This window comes from Mus caroli, unplaced genomic scaffold, assembly GCF_978045245.1.
Source record: "Mus caroli unplaced genomic scaffold, Mus_caroli_1 scaffold_3, whole genome shotgun sequence".
Lineage (NCBI taxonomy): Eukaryota > Metazoa > Chordata > Mammalia > Rodentia > Muridae > Mus > Mus caroli.
Window position 1 is genome coordinate 67,088,206 of NW_028227258.1, and position 16,021 is coordinate 67,104,226.

At 42.5% G+C, this 16,021-nt stretch overlaps 1 protein-coding gene across 1 annotated transcript; it reads left to right on the forward strand.

Moving 5' to 3' along the window:
- The first annotated feature begins 11,186 nt into the window (after nt 1-11,186).
- LOC147005528 (TD and POZ domain-containing protein 4-like) lies at nt 11,187-12,299 on the forward strand. Its single transcript, XM_085835278.1, has one exon. The coding sequence runs from the start codon at nt 11,187-11,189 to the stop codon at nt 12,297-12,299; it is 1,113 nt and encodes a 370-aa protein (XP_085691404.1).
- Nucleotides 12,300-16,021: the final 3,722 nt, after the last annotated feature.

Genomic DNA, 16,021 nt, shown 5'->3' on the forward strand with positions numbered 1-16,021 from the left:
AGGAGTTACAGAGACAAAGTTTGGAGCTGTGACGAAAGGACGGACCATCTAGAGACTGCCATATCCGGGGATCCATCCCATAATCAGCTTCCAAACACTGACACCATTGCATACACTAACAAGATTTTGCTGAAAGGACCCTGATATAGTTGTCTCTTGTGAGACTATGCTGGGGCCTAGCAAACACCAAAGTGGATGCTCACAGTCAGTTATTGGATGGATCACAGAACCCCCAATGGAGGAGCTAGAGAAAGTACCCAAGGAGCTAAAGAGATCTTCAGCCCTATAAGTGGAACAACATTATGAACTAACCAGTACCCCGGAGCTCTTGACTCTAGCTGCATATGTATCAAAAAATGGCCTAGTCGTCCATTAATGGAAAGAGAGGCCCATTGGACTTGCAAACTTTATATGCCCTAGTACAGGGAAAAGCCGGGGCCAAAAGTGGGAGTGGGTGGGTAGGGGGATGGGGGGGAGGGTATGGGGGACTTTTGGGATAGCATTGGAAATACAAATGAGGAAAATACCTAATAAAAATATTTTTAAAAAAAGAAAGTGGCTATTAGATATAATGCAAAGGATAGTCATACAACAAACCCATAGTATTAATACCAAGGAGAGCTCAAGTGTAGAATGCAGGGATCTCTCCAGCAAAGGACAATAGAATAGATTTCCTGGGAACTATGGGCAGGTGGAGATGGATAAAGCAAAGATGAGGGAACATAATGGGAGGAGAGAGTACTGGGAGAGATCACTGGAATTTAGAATCATTTCAGGAGTTAAAAAGAACTCCAGTGCAATGGAATCTCCATGGAATCTACAAGGGGAATCCTAGCAAAAACCCTTAGTAGGGATATGGAGTCTGAACTGGCCCTCTTCTGTAACCAGGCATGGCTTCCAGTGGAGGGATTGGAACACCAACCCAGCCACAGAAACTACAACCTACAATATCCACATGGAAGGAGCCCTAGAGTAATAATCACACAGAAATTGTGAGAGTGGACAAGTGTCTTGTACAACCTGAGACCCATGCCTCAATTAGGAGCCCATAGGAACCAGAGGATGGATAGTCTAGAGAACTAAGAGAGAAGCAAACACAACTGGAAAAAAAGTCAATGGAGTGATTCCTGATGATACTCTACTATACTTGTAGACAGGAGCCTAGCATAATCATCACTAGAGAAGCTTCATCCAGCACTGGATGGGAGCAGAAGAAGAGACCTACAGCCACATATTAGGCAGAAGTCAGAGAATCCTGCAAAAGAAGAGGTGGAAGGATTTTAGAAGGTAGAAGTGTGTTTGTTTGTTTGTTTGTTTGTTTGTTTTTCGAGATAGGGTTTCTCTGTGTAGCCTTGGCTGTCCTGGAACTCACTCTGTAGACCAGGCTGGCCTCAAACTCAGAGATCTTCCTGCCTCTGCCTCCCAAGTGCTGGGATCAAAGGCATGCACCACTAAGCCTGGTGAACGTAGAAGTGTTAAGGACACCGCAAGTACAGGGCTCACAGAATCAACTAACCTAACCTAGTCCCATGGAGGCTCAAAGAGCCTAAACAGGGAGCCCAAATCAGTTCAGACTCTAGACCCTGTGCATGTGTGCATTCGCTTATGTATAGATAGATAGATAGATAGATAGATAGATAGACATGTAGTTATAGATATGTATATATAAATATAGATAGACATAAAAATGGTTGAGTAGCTTGGTGTTCTGGTGTGATTCCTAACAGTAGGAGGAGGGTCTGTCTCTGCTGTGGATTGCTATTTGTATGTTCTGTTCCTTCAAATGTGCCCATACTCAGGAGCTGACAGTCAGGTGAAACCTTAATTAGTGAGATAAGGCTAAAGACTGGGATTGGGAAGTAGAAGGAGAGAGAGGAGCTGAAAGTTTTGGAGAAGGGGGAGTCTGGGACAGGGAGAGGGAGAGAGGAAACAGGAGATGAAGAAAAAATAGGTGAAAAAGATGAACCAGAACCACATGGCCTGAAAGAGGCACTGGTAGCTATGGATATCTTACAGTGGCAATAGAGTAATGTAGGGTACATTTGCTCTATCTAGGAATATAGCTTGTATTTATATCAATAAAGTTTTGAGTTCTATGTATGGGCATTTTGGGGGTTGAGGATTTACTGTTATAAATCTGGCTGTTTGCCAGGCAGTGGTTGTGCACACCTTTGATCCTAGCACTTAGGAGGCAGAGGCAGGTGGAGCTCTGAGTTCGAGGCCAGCCTGGTCTACAGAGTCAGTTCCAGGTCAGCCAGAGCTACACAAAGAAACCCTATGTCGAAACAACAACAACAACAACAACTAACTAAATAAATAAATAAATATACATACATACATACATACATACATACATAAATATAGCTAATAAATTACAAGTCTCTGGAGTTTTCATTTTACGGGGATAAGGGGATTTCTGTGAGTGGCAGCCGGCTTTCTGCTGGCTAGCCAAAGAGGGTGGCTGCACTGGGTAGGTCTGGGAGGCTCAGCAGCTAGCTAGCTGCAGAAAACATGTAGGCTGGCAAGACCACCTTCAACAGCAACAGCTTGGATTGTTTTCTATGCTGCATTTCTCTGACTCTTTTGCCTGCTTTTGAGACCCCTTTTCCTCCTACTGGGTTGCTTTGTCTGCCTTAGTAAGTGGACATGTCCCAGTCTTATTGTAACCTATTCTGTTTAGTTGACATCCCTGGGAGGCCTGCTCTCTTCTGAATGGAAGCAAAGGAGTGGACTTGAAAGAGGGAATATTGGGAGGAAGCGACTTGGAGGAAAGGAGTGAGGGGAAATTGGTGTTGGGATGTAATACATAAGAGAAAATTCAATTAAAGGGAAAATACCATTAAAAAATAAATTAATGTTAAAGGAGACTTCTCAGAAGAACATCCCACAACATTTCTGGAGGCTCCACAGAAATTTCAGAGACTACACTTTGAGACTATAGGGTCTCTGAGCCCCTCCGAGCAAGGAAGAGGGCAGTGGTCAAGGAATTCCAGAGGGTGCTCAATCTGAGATCCAGACTGCTAAGATTTCCTTTGATCAATTTGTTCCTAAAATACTTTAAGGAGCCTGAAACCTCCACCTAACAAGGAAACTGTTAAAGCATACTTAATCACACTGTGAGCCCCAAATTGTGTTACTTACCGGAAAAAAAAAAAAAGATATTTTTAGTATAGGAGTGGCTCAGCTATGGCACACACCATTAATCTTCTGCCATACAGACAAACCCTTAGTACCCATCTTTAATTCCAAAACCTGAAAGTAGTTCATTTGTAGAAAGAAGCGCCAGTGTTTTTGATTTTTTGTTTGTTTGTTTGTTTTTTGGAGACAGTGTTTCTCTGTGTAGCCCTGGCTGTCCTGGACCTCACGCTGTAGACCAGGCTGGCCTTGAACTCAGAAATCCCCCTGCCTCTGCCTCCAAGTGCTGGTATTAAAGGTGTGTGCCACCACCGCCTGGCTGCACCACTGTTTAGAGAAACTGAAAAATCAGAGAAAGATTAAACAGAAGAGGATATGTTTACCAGTTGTGAGAAGAAACAGGAAAGGGAAGAGATCACTGCAGAGAGAAGAGGAGAGAAGGCAGTTTTACAAGGACAGTGGTATAGAGACAGGTTGAAGAGAGAACAAGAGAGACACAGGTAAAGACAGAAGGAGCCAGAGAGTGAGAGGAGCCAGAAGATTACAATTGATTGTGAAAGTTACTATGAGACCAAGTAAGCAATTCAGGAGAAGCTGAGAAAAGCCAGACTGAGTCAGTTACAGTTGAGAAGAGTTTTGACACAGAGGAAATTAAATCAGGCAGCCAGAAAGTGGTAACCTTATTCAGCTGTAAATCTCAGAAGCTAAGAACATTCTAAGCCTAGATGTGATGGGTGCTAGAACCTTCCAGGACTTGTCCTAGGTCAGCAGACCAAGGCAGAAAGCCTCAGAGATGACAACTGATGCATGCAAATAAAAGTTACTTTTACAGGAAATTATTTGAAAGGTACCTGGGCTGTCACCTCTGGAGAAAAGTATGGCTAACGCATCTTTAGTTGAGACAGCAGTGTCCAGAAACTGTGAAAGACATCCCTACATTTTCTTCTTTCCAGGAGTCTAGAAGTGTGGCAGTCACACCTGGTTGTCTGTTTAGTGACTCTCTGTCTCTCTATCTCTCTCTGCACTTGTCTCTTTCTTTCTCATTCTGTTTCTCTCTCCTCCCCTCTCTTCTCCCACCCACCTGTCTTGCTTTCTATGTGCATTCCTCAGTTTTGTTTTGGAATGACCAGTTGCATTCTCTGGTATTTGGACTCTTCCCAGGCTATATTCCTCCAGTGTGGTACAAAATTCTTTTCACTCTGGCAAGTCACCTGTAAAATCTCTCCTCTCCTCCACCCCCTAAAAAAAAAAAAAAATACCTTACACATGTCCCACTCTGTGACAGAGAATTCATGAGAAAAGTCTATGATTCCTGCCCACGGGGTCTCAGTTCTCCTGTTAGAGGCAACTTGCACCCTACAGGAGCCTGCTCCTCGGACCTAAGAAAACAACAATTTAGAGCACCTTTCCAGCAAAGGGAGGGTTGCAAAGTGATCATTTACAAGCATTTCAAATGTCAGATTTAAAACAAGGGATCCTCCTATGGAGGCCCCAAAGCACCAGATACAGAATCCCCGACACTCACAGATTGCAATAAGTCTATCGGAGGAATAAATAATCAAAATCAATTGATTTATTCATGCAATATTGAGGGATAAGCAAAATTAAAACAAGACAAACCGGAGAGCTAGGAGCTGGGGAGCTAATTGAATTATGGTAGTTACTTCTGTGTCCTCTAGGCTGTAGCTCTCTCCAAGACATGACAACTGAAAAATGAGGATATAGGCAGAATTTTACATGTCACTTTACATGAGGGCAGTAATAACAAACCCTAATCTTTTATATCTGTTGAATGTATGCTGGAGGCCTTGGAGAACAGGATACTCTCTCCCTTTTAAGGAAAGCAGAGCAAGCATGGCAGTTCCAAACCTGAATAGCACAAATTTCACTTGTAGAGGATGCAGACTATGGGGTATTGAAAAGCTGAATCCAAAAAAAAAAAAAAAAACCAAAAAAAAAAAAAAAAAAGCCGGGCAGTGTTGGTGTATGCCTTTAATCCCAGCACTTGGGAGGCAGAGGCAGGTGGATTTCTGAGTTCGAGGCCAGCCTGGTCTACAGAGTGAGTTCTAGGACAGCCAGGGCTACACAGAGAAACTCTTTCTCAAAAAAAAAAAAAAAAAAAAAAGCTGAATCCTACGAATTAAAGTGATTGAATTGAGAAGCATTTGTGATATTCCTAAACTACACCCTTAAGTGAGTTTGAAAAAGGATTTCCTGTGGGCAGTGGTGGTGCATGCCTTTAATCCCAGCACTGGGGAGGCAGAGGCAGGTGGTTTCCTGAGTTTGAGGCCAGCCTGTTCTAGAAAGTGAGTTCCAGCACAACCAGAGCTATACAGAGAAACCCAGTCTCTGAAAAAAAAAAAGAAAGGAAGAAAAGAAAGGAAGAAAGGAAGAAAGGAAGAAAGGAAGAAAGGAAGAAAGAAAGAAAGAAAGAAAGAAAGAAAGAAAGAAAGAAAGAAAGAAAGAAAGAAAGAAAGACAGAAAGAAAGAGGATTTCCAAAGAGGATTTCCTGAGGGGGAAGTACAAGACCACCAACTAAATTGGGAGGGGTCATCACAGGGTTTTTAGGTCCGATTAGAATAACACACAGGAAAGAAGAAGGCCGCTTTCAGAGGACTGGGGCTCTGCTTCCTGCCCAGCACATGCCCTCCTTTTTTGTGAACACTCAGACTCCTGAACAGTTAAGGAAAACAGCTATTTCCTCATCATGTTTGACCAGATTATGCAGATTGACCAGATTATGCAAAATACACTGCTGATGGCTTTTCCTATTCCCATCTTGACTACCTCTTGAATTAAGTAAGGCCCAAAACTGGAAGGCATAACTTTTACATTTTTTTGTAAGTTGAAGTAGATAGTTCCAGTTCAAATACAGGTTTTCAGATAGAAAAACACACACCTTTAATCTGAGTTTTGAGACAGGAAAACACACACCTTTCATCCAGATCTTGAGACTAGAAGACACACCTTCAACTGGGCCACACCTTCTTCTCTAGGCATAAATAATCACTTGGAAGAAGGAAACTCTGTCTTTGCCTGCTTGCTCTCTTTTTACTAGCAAGCCCAATTCTTTCCTGGCACTGGAGTCTATTTCTTCAGAATTCCAGCATATACTCAAGAACACCTGAGACTTCAAACCGTGTGGACTGAGTAAGTACTGGCTTTAGATATTGTTGGAATAAATAGACCTCAGCCTGTATGTTATTCTCATATATCCACTTTCAACTAATATGAAGGAATTCATTCTGTAGGTTCTCTACAGAACCCTAACTAATACAATATAATTGAAATGAGAATATATAACATTTTCCAAGCTCATAGAAAGTTCAATATAGTAACCGTTGTGTTTTATGAAAAGATAGCCAGGATATGTTTGTTTATACACACACACACACACACACACACACACACATACATATATATATATATATATATATATATATATATATATATATAGAGAGAGAGAGAGAGAGAGAGAGATTAGTATAAGACAGGGTTTATTTAGAGAATGGGAAGAGGAGTTGAGTAGGGATGAGAAGGGTATAGAGGCAGAGAAAGAGAAAAAGACAGAGAGAGAGAGAGAAGAGGAGAAGCTCGCCAGGAACACATGGAGAACGAGGTAGGAGGGGTGAGAGAAGAGAGGGAGAAAGTAGTTAAAGAGTTAGGGAATAAAAGAAAAGAAGAAAGTGAGGAAGGGGGCAAACAGCCCCTTTCATGGTGAGTCAGGCATTCCTGGGTACTGCCAGGTAACTGTTGGGTGGAGCCTAGAGAGAATCATAAACTTCCTTCATTTTGGATTCTTTAAAAGAAAAGGAAAAACAAGACAGAGATGATGGTGGAGCAGGAATAGGGTCGTTGTGATCTTTAGCTATTTCCTGCTGACTTTGGGAGGACATATCTTTGGGAAACCAAAGAAAGTATGAATGGGGATGTTGGTCAAGTCTTAGGAGAGTTGGCTGTTTCCTTGCTATCCAGAGTCTGTGGAACCGTCTGTAAGTAAAAGGAGCAGGTCCAGTTGAAGCATCTGTCTGTGAGTGTAGATTGGAGCATGTGGGATGCTTCTCTGGAGCTGTCATGGGTGTTGATTTTTTTTGGGGGGGGGGTTCGAGACAGGGTTTCTCTCTATAGCCCTGGCTGTCCTGGAACTCACCTTGTAGACCAGGTTGGCCTCGAACTCAGAAATCAGCCTGCCTCTATCTCCTGAGAGCTGGGATTAAAGGCATGCGGCACCACGCCCAACTATGGGTGTTGATTTTAAGTAAACTCCTTGACATGACAAGATGCTGAAACTTTGTGAGTGTGGGTGTGGGTATGGGTGATGGTAGTAGTAGTAAGTTATATATATATATATATATATATATATATATATATATATATATATATATTAGACAATAAAGTTAAGTACATTTTGAGAAAAAAAAATTTTTCTTAGGTGTACATTTGAAACCCTTAGGTATTGGTGGTTGGGGTGAAGGAAGTTCCAATTCCAGGGAACAGGAGAGGAATTCCACCTTCTGGAATAGGTCGCAAGTGGGAATGTAGACTATTCATTGGCAAGTGTACTTATCCAAATGGAGTCTGTTTGGTCCATGAGAGGTAGATCTGATTGTGTTTCTTGGAGCTTGTAAGTTTATACAAAAGAGATAAATTTGTGAACAGCAGGAACAGTCTTTAAGATGAGCTTAGGAAAGACAAAAGCTTTTGGTGGAGCAGAAGAAGCAAGGAGGGCTTTTTCTTCTATCTAGGATACTGAATACACACACACACACATGTAGTATAATGAGAAGCATTTTGAAGTATGTATTGAAAAACCAACAAACACTGGAAATTTTGACGACTTTGTGAATATGATAATTCATATATAGTTTAGCATGAGAAACATATTAGGTCTATAGTTATAAGACAACCAAAGGAAACTTATATTTGTAACATTGACAGCTGATAGTATAGATTTAGCACAAGAGACACAAAGTCTATGGGTTAATGACAATCAACGGGAACTTAAAATTTGAACCTGTGATTATAAAAGTTAGATCATATAGTGGAATGTTTTATTAGGGTTAGGCTAATTTATAAGAACTCTATTGATTAATGTTAGGACAGTGGCTTAACAGGGGGGGTATGAAGTATTTAGTCACTGGGAACTGAGTTTCAAAAAGGAAGTTACAGAAGGTTATATCTGAGAAAGGTTACATCTGAACTGTGTATCCTTTATCATGAAGCATGTGAGTAAGTCAAACCTGTCTTTAATAAGAGATCTGGTAGTTGAAATTAGTAAAAAAAATTGATTAATAAGCTAAAAGGTGGTCGATTACCTTTGGGTAAGGAGCTAGAGGTCTGTTTTAGCTTAGTTGTCAATGTAGTTATACATGTAGGAAAAATAAATTACAATCTAGATGTCATGAATTATAATGACAGAGGTTGGTCAATAGTCCACTACCTAAACTGTTTTCCCAGGTCCCTGCATTCTCCATTGCAACTCAGGCAGAGTCAGTGTGTCCAGTAGGCCCAGAAGACAAGGAGCTTTTTCCTGTGGAGTAGGAACTTGGGAGAAATGACTCACCTTGTCCTAGGCAATGTTAGACATTGAACTCCCTGGGTATCCTCAGGTTGACAACAGTATAGGCTGAGCCCAGGCAGTGGGAAGGCAATGAGCACAGTTTCTCAGTGGTTATCCTAACACCATCTAGGCAGTCTTGTTGTCACTGTGCCTATCTTCTCAGACACCTTGGTGGGGGTGGGGGTGTAACTGTTATGCTCTGGTGTCTCTATCTGTCCTAATAAGCTTAAACATTTACCGTTACATTTAGCAGTTTCTGGGAAGATTGAGAGCTAGTATCTATTAAGAATATCTGAGTTAGGCAATCTTTAACTTAAAGCAGTGATATTTAATCTTTTTACTGTTACAAATCTTTAAATTAATTTTTAAATTATTATTTACCAAGGCAGGATAAAAATCAGAGACCCTAAGGATGTTCTAAGGTGAGGAGGCAGTGAGGTAGGAACTGCCCATAACAAAGATGATGGATAGGTGATCATGGGACTGTCATTAACTAAGATGGCACTGGAGCTACAGCCAGTCATGTGACCTCCCTTAGCTAAGATGGCACTGAAGCAATAGCATAGAAAAACTATCTGCCCACAAAAAAAAGATGGCAGACATTCACAAGATTGCCCCCAAACTAAATAGTGCTGAAGCTACAGCTCTGCCTGGAGCAATATCACATGTTTGTTATATGTTGGAATGGCAGAAATAATTGTATATCAATAGATAAAAACATATAAAAAGACAACACATAGAGAAAATGGGCATGTTTTATCTGATGGACAAGAGGTCTCTCCTTTCACTGTATTCAGCCTCTGTTGCTGTATCCAGAGCACATGAGCATAGGCGGAGGCTCAACCTGGTGTGAGCAGGTCACAAGTGGGGCAGGGTAAGAAAGCAAGCACCTTGGGTGTGGGGGGAGTAAAGGCAGCACTTGCAGCTGTGCTCTGTCTGCCTACAACTCTGCTCTAGCACAGCATGTTTTTATGCCCCATGGTTTTGGGTCTGGCAGGGAGCAAGAAATCAAGGGGGAAAGCAGAGAGAGGAGGCTGGAGGCAGCCACAGAGGCAACGGCAGAATCATGGGAGAACACTTTCTCAGTGGTTATCATACCACAATCTAGGCAGTCTTATCGATGTGCCTATATGAGGGAGGGAGAGCAAAGCAATAAAGCGTCAAGAGATGGAGGTGGTCAGAGGGGACCCTACATAGCAATCTTTCTACTTTTCTGGATGGCTATGGAGAAAGTTGCAGATGTTTTTGTTTTTGTTTTTTCTAAGTGCCCTTAAACAGCCATGTGGAGTTTTTCATTAGTGCACATTTGGGGCCAAATTTAGCCTGTGAATTTGGAAGCCTTTAAGAGTGGGAGGCAGGGGCTGGAGAGATGGCTCAGTGGTTAAGAGCACTGACTGCTCTTCAGAAGGTCCTGAGTTCAAATCCCAGCAACCACATGGTGGCTCACAACCATCCGTAATGAGGTCTTATACTCTCTTCTGGTGCATCTGAAGACAGCTACAGTGTACTTAGATATAATAATAAATAAATCTTTAAAAAAAAAAAAAGAGTGGGAGGCATCCCAATAGGAAGCCTGGGAGGGAATAGGTAGACATACTCTTTCTGGGTGAGAGTGGCAGTTATTAATTTCCCCTACCAGCATCCTGAGGATAAGTTAATAACTAAAACAGCAGGAGGGACAGATCACCAAGACCTCAAGCTGACAACTGGGGTCTGAGCTCAGGTTAGTACCTGAGAGGGGAGTGAGGAGTGTGGTTTACCCAGGCCTTGGGTTTCACAGCAGTGAGGAAAGGAAATGACATAGGAGAAAGGATATCTCACTCAAGGGAAAATATCCTAAAATGAGGAGTCAGCAAGGAGGACAATCATAAAGACTGTGAATGTCCCCATCCACAGGACACCACAGGGTGGCTGTGAGCTCAACATCCCTCCTTGGGACCAGGGGATATTTACACTGACCAGTGTCAGAGAGGGGGCTTACCAATTTGATGGTGTTTGGATGAATCTTTCTAGCAAGCGATCTGTTAGCTGGAAAGTTCATATGGCAGCAGGAGATGTAACCTGCAAGTTTTTAAATCTGAGTCACAACACCAATGTTGTGTTTTACAAAAAGAAATCCAGGACTAGTTTGTTAGAGCAAGGTATTGTGAGGGTGAGAGTGGTGCCATGGCGGACCCATGTTGAGGCATCCCTTCCCCCTGAGGTATCAGCCATATGACAGGTTTAATATAGAATACAGTTTATTTAGAGCATGGGAAGGGGAGTTGAGTAGGGATGAGAAGAGAGGGGCAGAGAAAGAAATTAATACTGAATTCTAGACAGAAAATTTTAGAATGACACAAGTTTTCAACATCATAGAAGGGGCTACTTAGGAGAAATTAAAACAAATCTAAAAATTATCTATTATTGTATCCTATACTGTAAAGAGTAAATAATCTCTAGTTCTTCTTTTCAGGTTCCAGTTTTAAATCCAAAGTACATCAAGCAGAAATGTCAGGAGAACTGGAAGCCAAGACCAGGGACGACACATGGAGCCATGAACTGAAATTCTGCTACAGGTGGACCATTAGCAACTTCTCTTTTTTTGTTGAGGAAACGGAGGAATATATTACAAGCCCAGTGTTCTCATCAGAGGACAATGACAAAATGACATGGTGTTTGAGAGTATACCCAACCGGGGTTGATGAGAAAAACAAAGATTATGTGTCACTTTATCTGATTTTGCTCAGCTGTGAAAAGGGCTCAGTTTGGGCAAAGTTCGAGGTTTGTATCTTAAATGCCAAGGGTGAAAATTGCAATATAGAAAGGATCCCAAGCTTTTCTAGAATACAGCCACACCAGCCCTTTGGATTCGAAAAGTTCATCACTCGAGGTTCCTTCTTGTCTCCAGCCCAAGTGCTAACACCAGATGACAAATTTACCCTCCTCTGCAAGGTGAGCATACTCCAAGACTCCTTCAGCATTTCTGGACAGAACCCAAGACCTGCAATCAAGGTTCCAAGGTGCACATTGGAAGATGAACTAGGGGAGCTGTGGGAGAATTCCCTCTTCACAGACTGCTCCCTGTTGGTAGCTGGCCATGAATTCAGGGCTCACAAGGCCATCCTGGCAGCTCGCTCTCCAGTTTTCAGAGCCATGTTTGAAAATGAAATGGAGGAGAGACTAACAAACCGTGTTGAGATCCATGACCTGGATCCCCAAGTCTTCAAGGAGATGATGGGCTTCATCTACACAGGGAAGGTGCCACACCTTCACAGCCACTCCATGGCCTGTGATCTGCTGGCAGCTGCTGACAGGTATGGCCTGGAGGGCTTGATGGTCATGTGTGAGGATGCCCTCTGCAGGAACCTCTCTGTGGAGAATGCTGCACACACTCTCATTGTGGCTGACCTCCACAGCACAGAGCACCTGAAGACTCAGGCTCTGGATTTCATTATAGTTTATGCTTCCGAGGTCTCTAAGACCTCAGGGTGGATGTCAATGAGGGGATCACATCCCCACTTGGTGGCTGAAGCATTTCACTCTCTGGCTTCTGCACAGCGTGTTTTCTGGGCCCTCTCTTTCAAACAACTTAAGTGGTCTTTAAGACCGAATCAGCTATGACCTACACCTGTCTTCCAACAGCAACTGGGAAGTATTCTTCCCAGTGACTCCTCCTCAGACAATGGTAGTGCTGGAACATTTACACTGAATCTGGGGGAGGGCAGCATGGTGGATTTGCAATAGTTCTAAATATGTTGGAATGGTGGGTGGGAAAATGGACAGCATTGGAATCTGGGACAGTCTACCTGGCATGTATTCTGTTGATCTTCTCATTTTTGTCTGAGGTCTTGGAATCTGGGATTGAACTTAGGTACTCTCCTGAAGCACAGACCAAAAGGGTTTCTTCAGAGAAATGTATCCTCATTGGACTAACAGAAAAGATGACCAGGGGCTCAGAGGAAAGGAGAAATCAAACATGAATGTTTATTCTTAAGAGAAGTGAAGGGGAAAGAAGGCTTTGTTTTCTTTTAAACTCAGTTTGGGGTGTGGGTTGGAGGTGGGGGCATCCTTGTACAGGGAGGAGGTATGGGATGTGGTATGGGGATTGACTGGGGGGGTGGAATACAATCTGGAGTTTAAAATAAAATAAAATAAAATAAAAACAACTCAATTTGGTTTGAATAAGCATGGCCCATGGGAATTGACACTACTAGGAACTGTGGTCAAGTTGGAGGAAGTATGTGGGGAATTGGGCTATGCATTGATAGTCTGGTCTCCAGTGGAGCTGAGGTCTGAACCCCGAAAATGGTAATAATTCACCTACATGACACAGTAGGCATTCCCTTATGGTCCTGGAGCTAAGGCTTCTGCCTAAGTTATTCACCCCACCCCCACCCCTGCCACAGTGCCCACAAGAGAATCAGGGGCTGTCTTTCAGTTTCTGGACACTTAAACCAAAGATGCCTTAAAAATATTTACCTTCAGCAGTGACATCCCAGGCAACTTTCAAATAATTTCCTGTAAAAGTAACTTTTATTTACATGTATTATTTGTGGTCTCTGAGGTTTTCTGTCTTGGTCTGCTGACCTAGGACAAGTCCTGGTAGGTTCTAGCCCCCATCAAATCAAAACTAATAATCTTTGTTATAGGCAATTTCTACCTCACTGCCTCCTCACCTTAGAACATCCTGACATAAGGTCTCCTACTTCTATCCTGCCATGGTAAATAATAACTTTAATATTAATTTAAAGATTTACAATAGTAAAAAAGGTTAATGATCACAGCCTTATGTTTAAGCTTATTAGGGCAGAGGAAGAATAGAATCTTGAAGGAGGCCTTGACTAAATTAACCATTGAAACTGGTGGTGACTGGTTTTCTCTCCTACATTATTTCTTGTATAAGGCCAGGAATACTCCTTGTACTTTAGATCTTACCTGCTTTGAGATCCTATATGGGAAATTTCCTCCCATGCTTGCTAACTGCCAGTCCTATCATTCTAGCCAAATATGACCAATATATGTTCTTAAAATACTTGAAAGCTCTCCATAGACCCCAGAAGCAACTCTGGCCTGCCATACACCATGTTTATGATTCTGTCTCCCTACCTCCCACTGGAAAGGGCCTCACACCATAAGAGCTGTTAAGGTAGATAGAATCCAGACATGGAGACAGCACTCCCATGTTAAGACAGCCAGGAGGGAGATGAAGCTCCCAGAGGTATTGACACAAGAACAATGGTAAGTCATCCCATACCCAGGTGATCTGCTAAAGTTGTCCCTTCATCATTCTTAATTCTGCTCACTTTATGCCTGCATCTTGGAACCATCAGAGTTACAATCCAACAGCCCCTCATCCTCACTTGGATAATTGCTAACATTGACCAAAATTTCATCATCCACCAGGTCAGCCACACTGCCCTGCTTCTGACTTGGTTCCCATACTTACTTTGATCTGGAAGATTTGTTGCATCACAAGTTAGACCTCTATGGGAGAAAATACCTCAAAAACCAATATTTTTACATGCACCCAGAGCTTATGAAGGAGCTTCAGATTACTACTGTGCACAATGGGATTATGAAAGCACAGGCTCCATCTACTGGTACTCTTGTTAAAATCTGATTTCATCAAGCTAGTCCAACCAAACACCAGAGAATATACATGGAGGGACACATGGCTCCAGCTGTGTGTGAGGCAGAGGATAGTCTTGTTGGACATCAATGCTAGGAGCGGTCCTTGGTCCTGTGGAGAATCAAAGACCCAGTGTAGGGGAATGCCTAGGAGGGAGGCAGGAGTGGGTGCAGAGGTGGGGGAACACTCTCACAGAGGCAGCGGGTGGGAATACGGAGTTTCCAGAAGGATGGCCTGGAAAGCTGATAACATTTGAAATGTAAATAAAGAAAATATCCAAGAAAAGAAAAAGGAAAAAACCTCCCTGTTTCTCTCATGCATACTCACCTTGTAACCACCTGACACTCAGCTTCACTAAAAGAAGAAAACAGGCCACCAGACAGCATTCAGGTTATATTTGAGGACTGAGAGGATATTCAAGAATCTGGGCAGATTCTAGGGGTAACCATTAGAAAAACTCTCTTCTCTGTCTGACAAGTTGTTAGATTCCAGGGGTAACCACTGGACGCAATAAAGTCCTGGAGAGGCAGGAATTCAGGCCCTTGCCTCTGCCTATGCCCACACCTACCCTAATGTGAGAGTCACCAACTTCACTAGTCACTTCCTGTCTCGAACACATCTCACTACACCCCTTACATCAGCACCCCTGCATTTGTGAAAGCTCCTTTCCAGAAACTTAACTCCTCTTGTCCTGAATTGTCACAGGACTGTTAGTTATGCTTAAATGCCCAACCCACCTACTGTGATAGAACAGCTGTCCCTGGAAACTACTCAAAGATTACAGAGAGTACTCAGTGTACAAGCCAGCAATCAGAAAGAGGTAAGCTGACCTTAGAGGCAATAACAGAAAGTCTTTTTATTGGAAATCAGATACCCTTAGAACATTCACATCTCTGCTATTCCATTGTACCTCTGGCCAATATAGAATATGAGTACTTCTTTCCTCCAGAGGATACTTGGTGGGCTTGTACATACATACCCTAGTTGTAAATGTATCATCTGATTTCTGTTTCCTGGCACAGCTAGTTCACCCAATAACTTACTATACAGGGAAAAGCATTCCCAATAAATTAGACTCCACAGCTCACAAGGCAGAAAGTGTTGCTGTACCCGCTATAGTATTACCCACCCTGATTGGTATAGATGGAGAAGCTGGCACAGGAGCTTCAACACTAGTACTACAATCTGCCATATGAAAAAACTGAAAGACAAAAGCCACACGATCATCTCATTAGATGCAGAAAAAGACTCTGACAAAATTCAACACCTTCCATGACAAAAGTCCCAAGAGACAGAAGGGATGTAGCTGAATATAAAAAAAAAAAAGGCAGTTTAGAGCAAGCATATAGCCAACATCAACTTAAATGGAGAAAAGCTAGCAGAAATTTCACTAAAGTGCAGACAAGATGAGGTTGTCAATTCTGAATATATACCTATTAAATAGAGCACTTAAGAGCAATAAGACAAGGCCGGGCTTGGTGGTGCAGGCCTTTAATCCCAGCACTCGGGAGGCAGAGGCAGGCGGATTTCTGAGTTTGAGTCTAGCCTGGTCTAAAGAGTGAGTTCCAGGATAGCCAGGGCTACACAGAGAAACCCTGTCTCAAAAAAATAAAAAATAAAAAATGAAGAGCAATAAGACAACTGAAGCAGATCAAGGGTACAAATTAGAAAGGAAGAAGTCAAATATTGTTATTTGTATTAACATGAGGGTAGA

Coding starts and splice junctions, on each gene's coding strand:
- LOC147005528 (XM_085835278.1), top strand. CDS start 11,187: ATGTCAGGAGAACTGGAAGCCAAGACCAGGGACGACACATGGAGCCAT.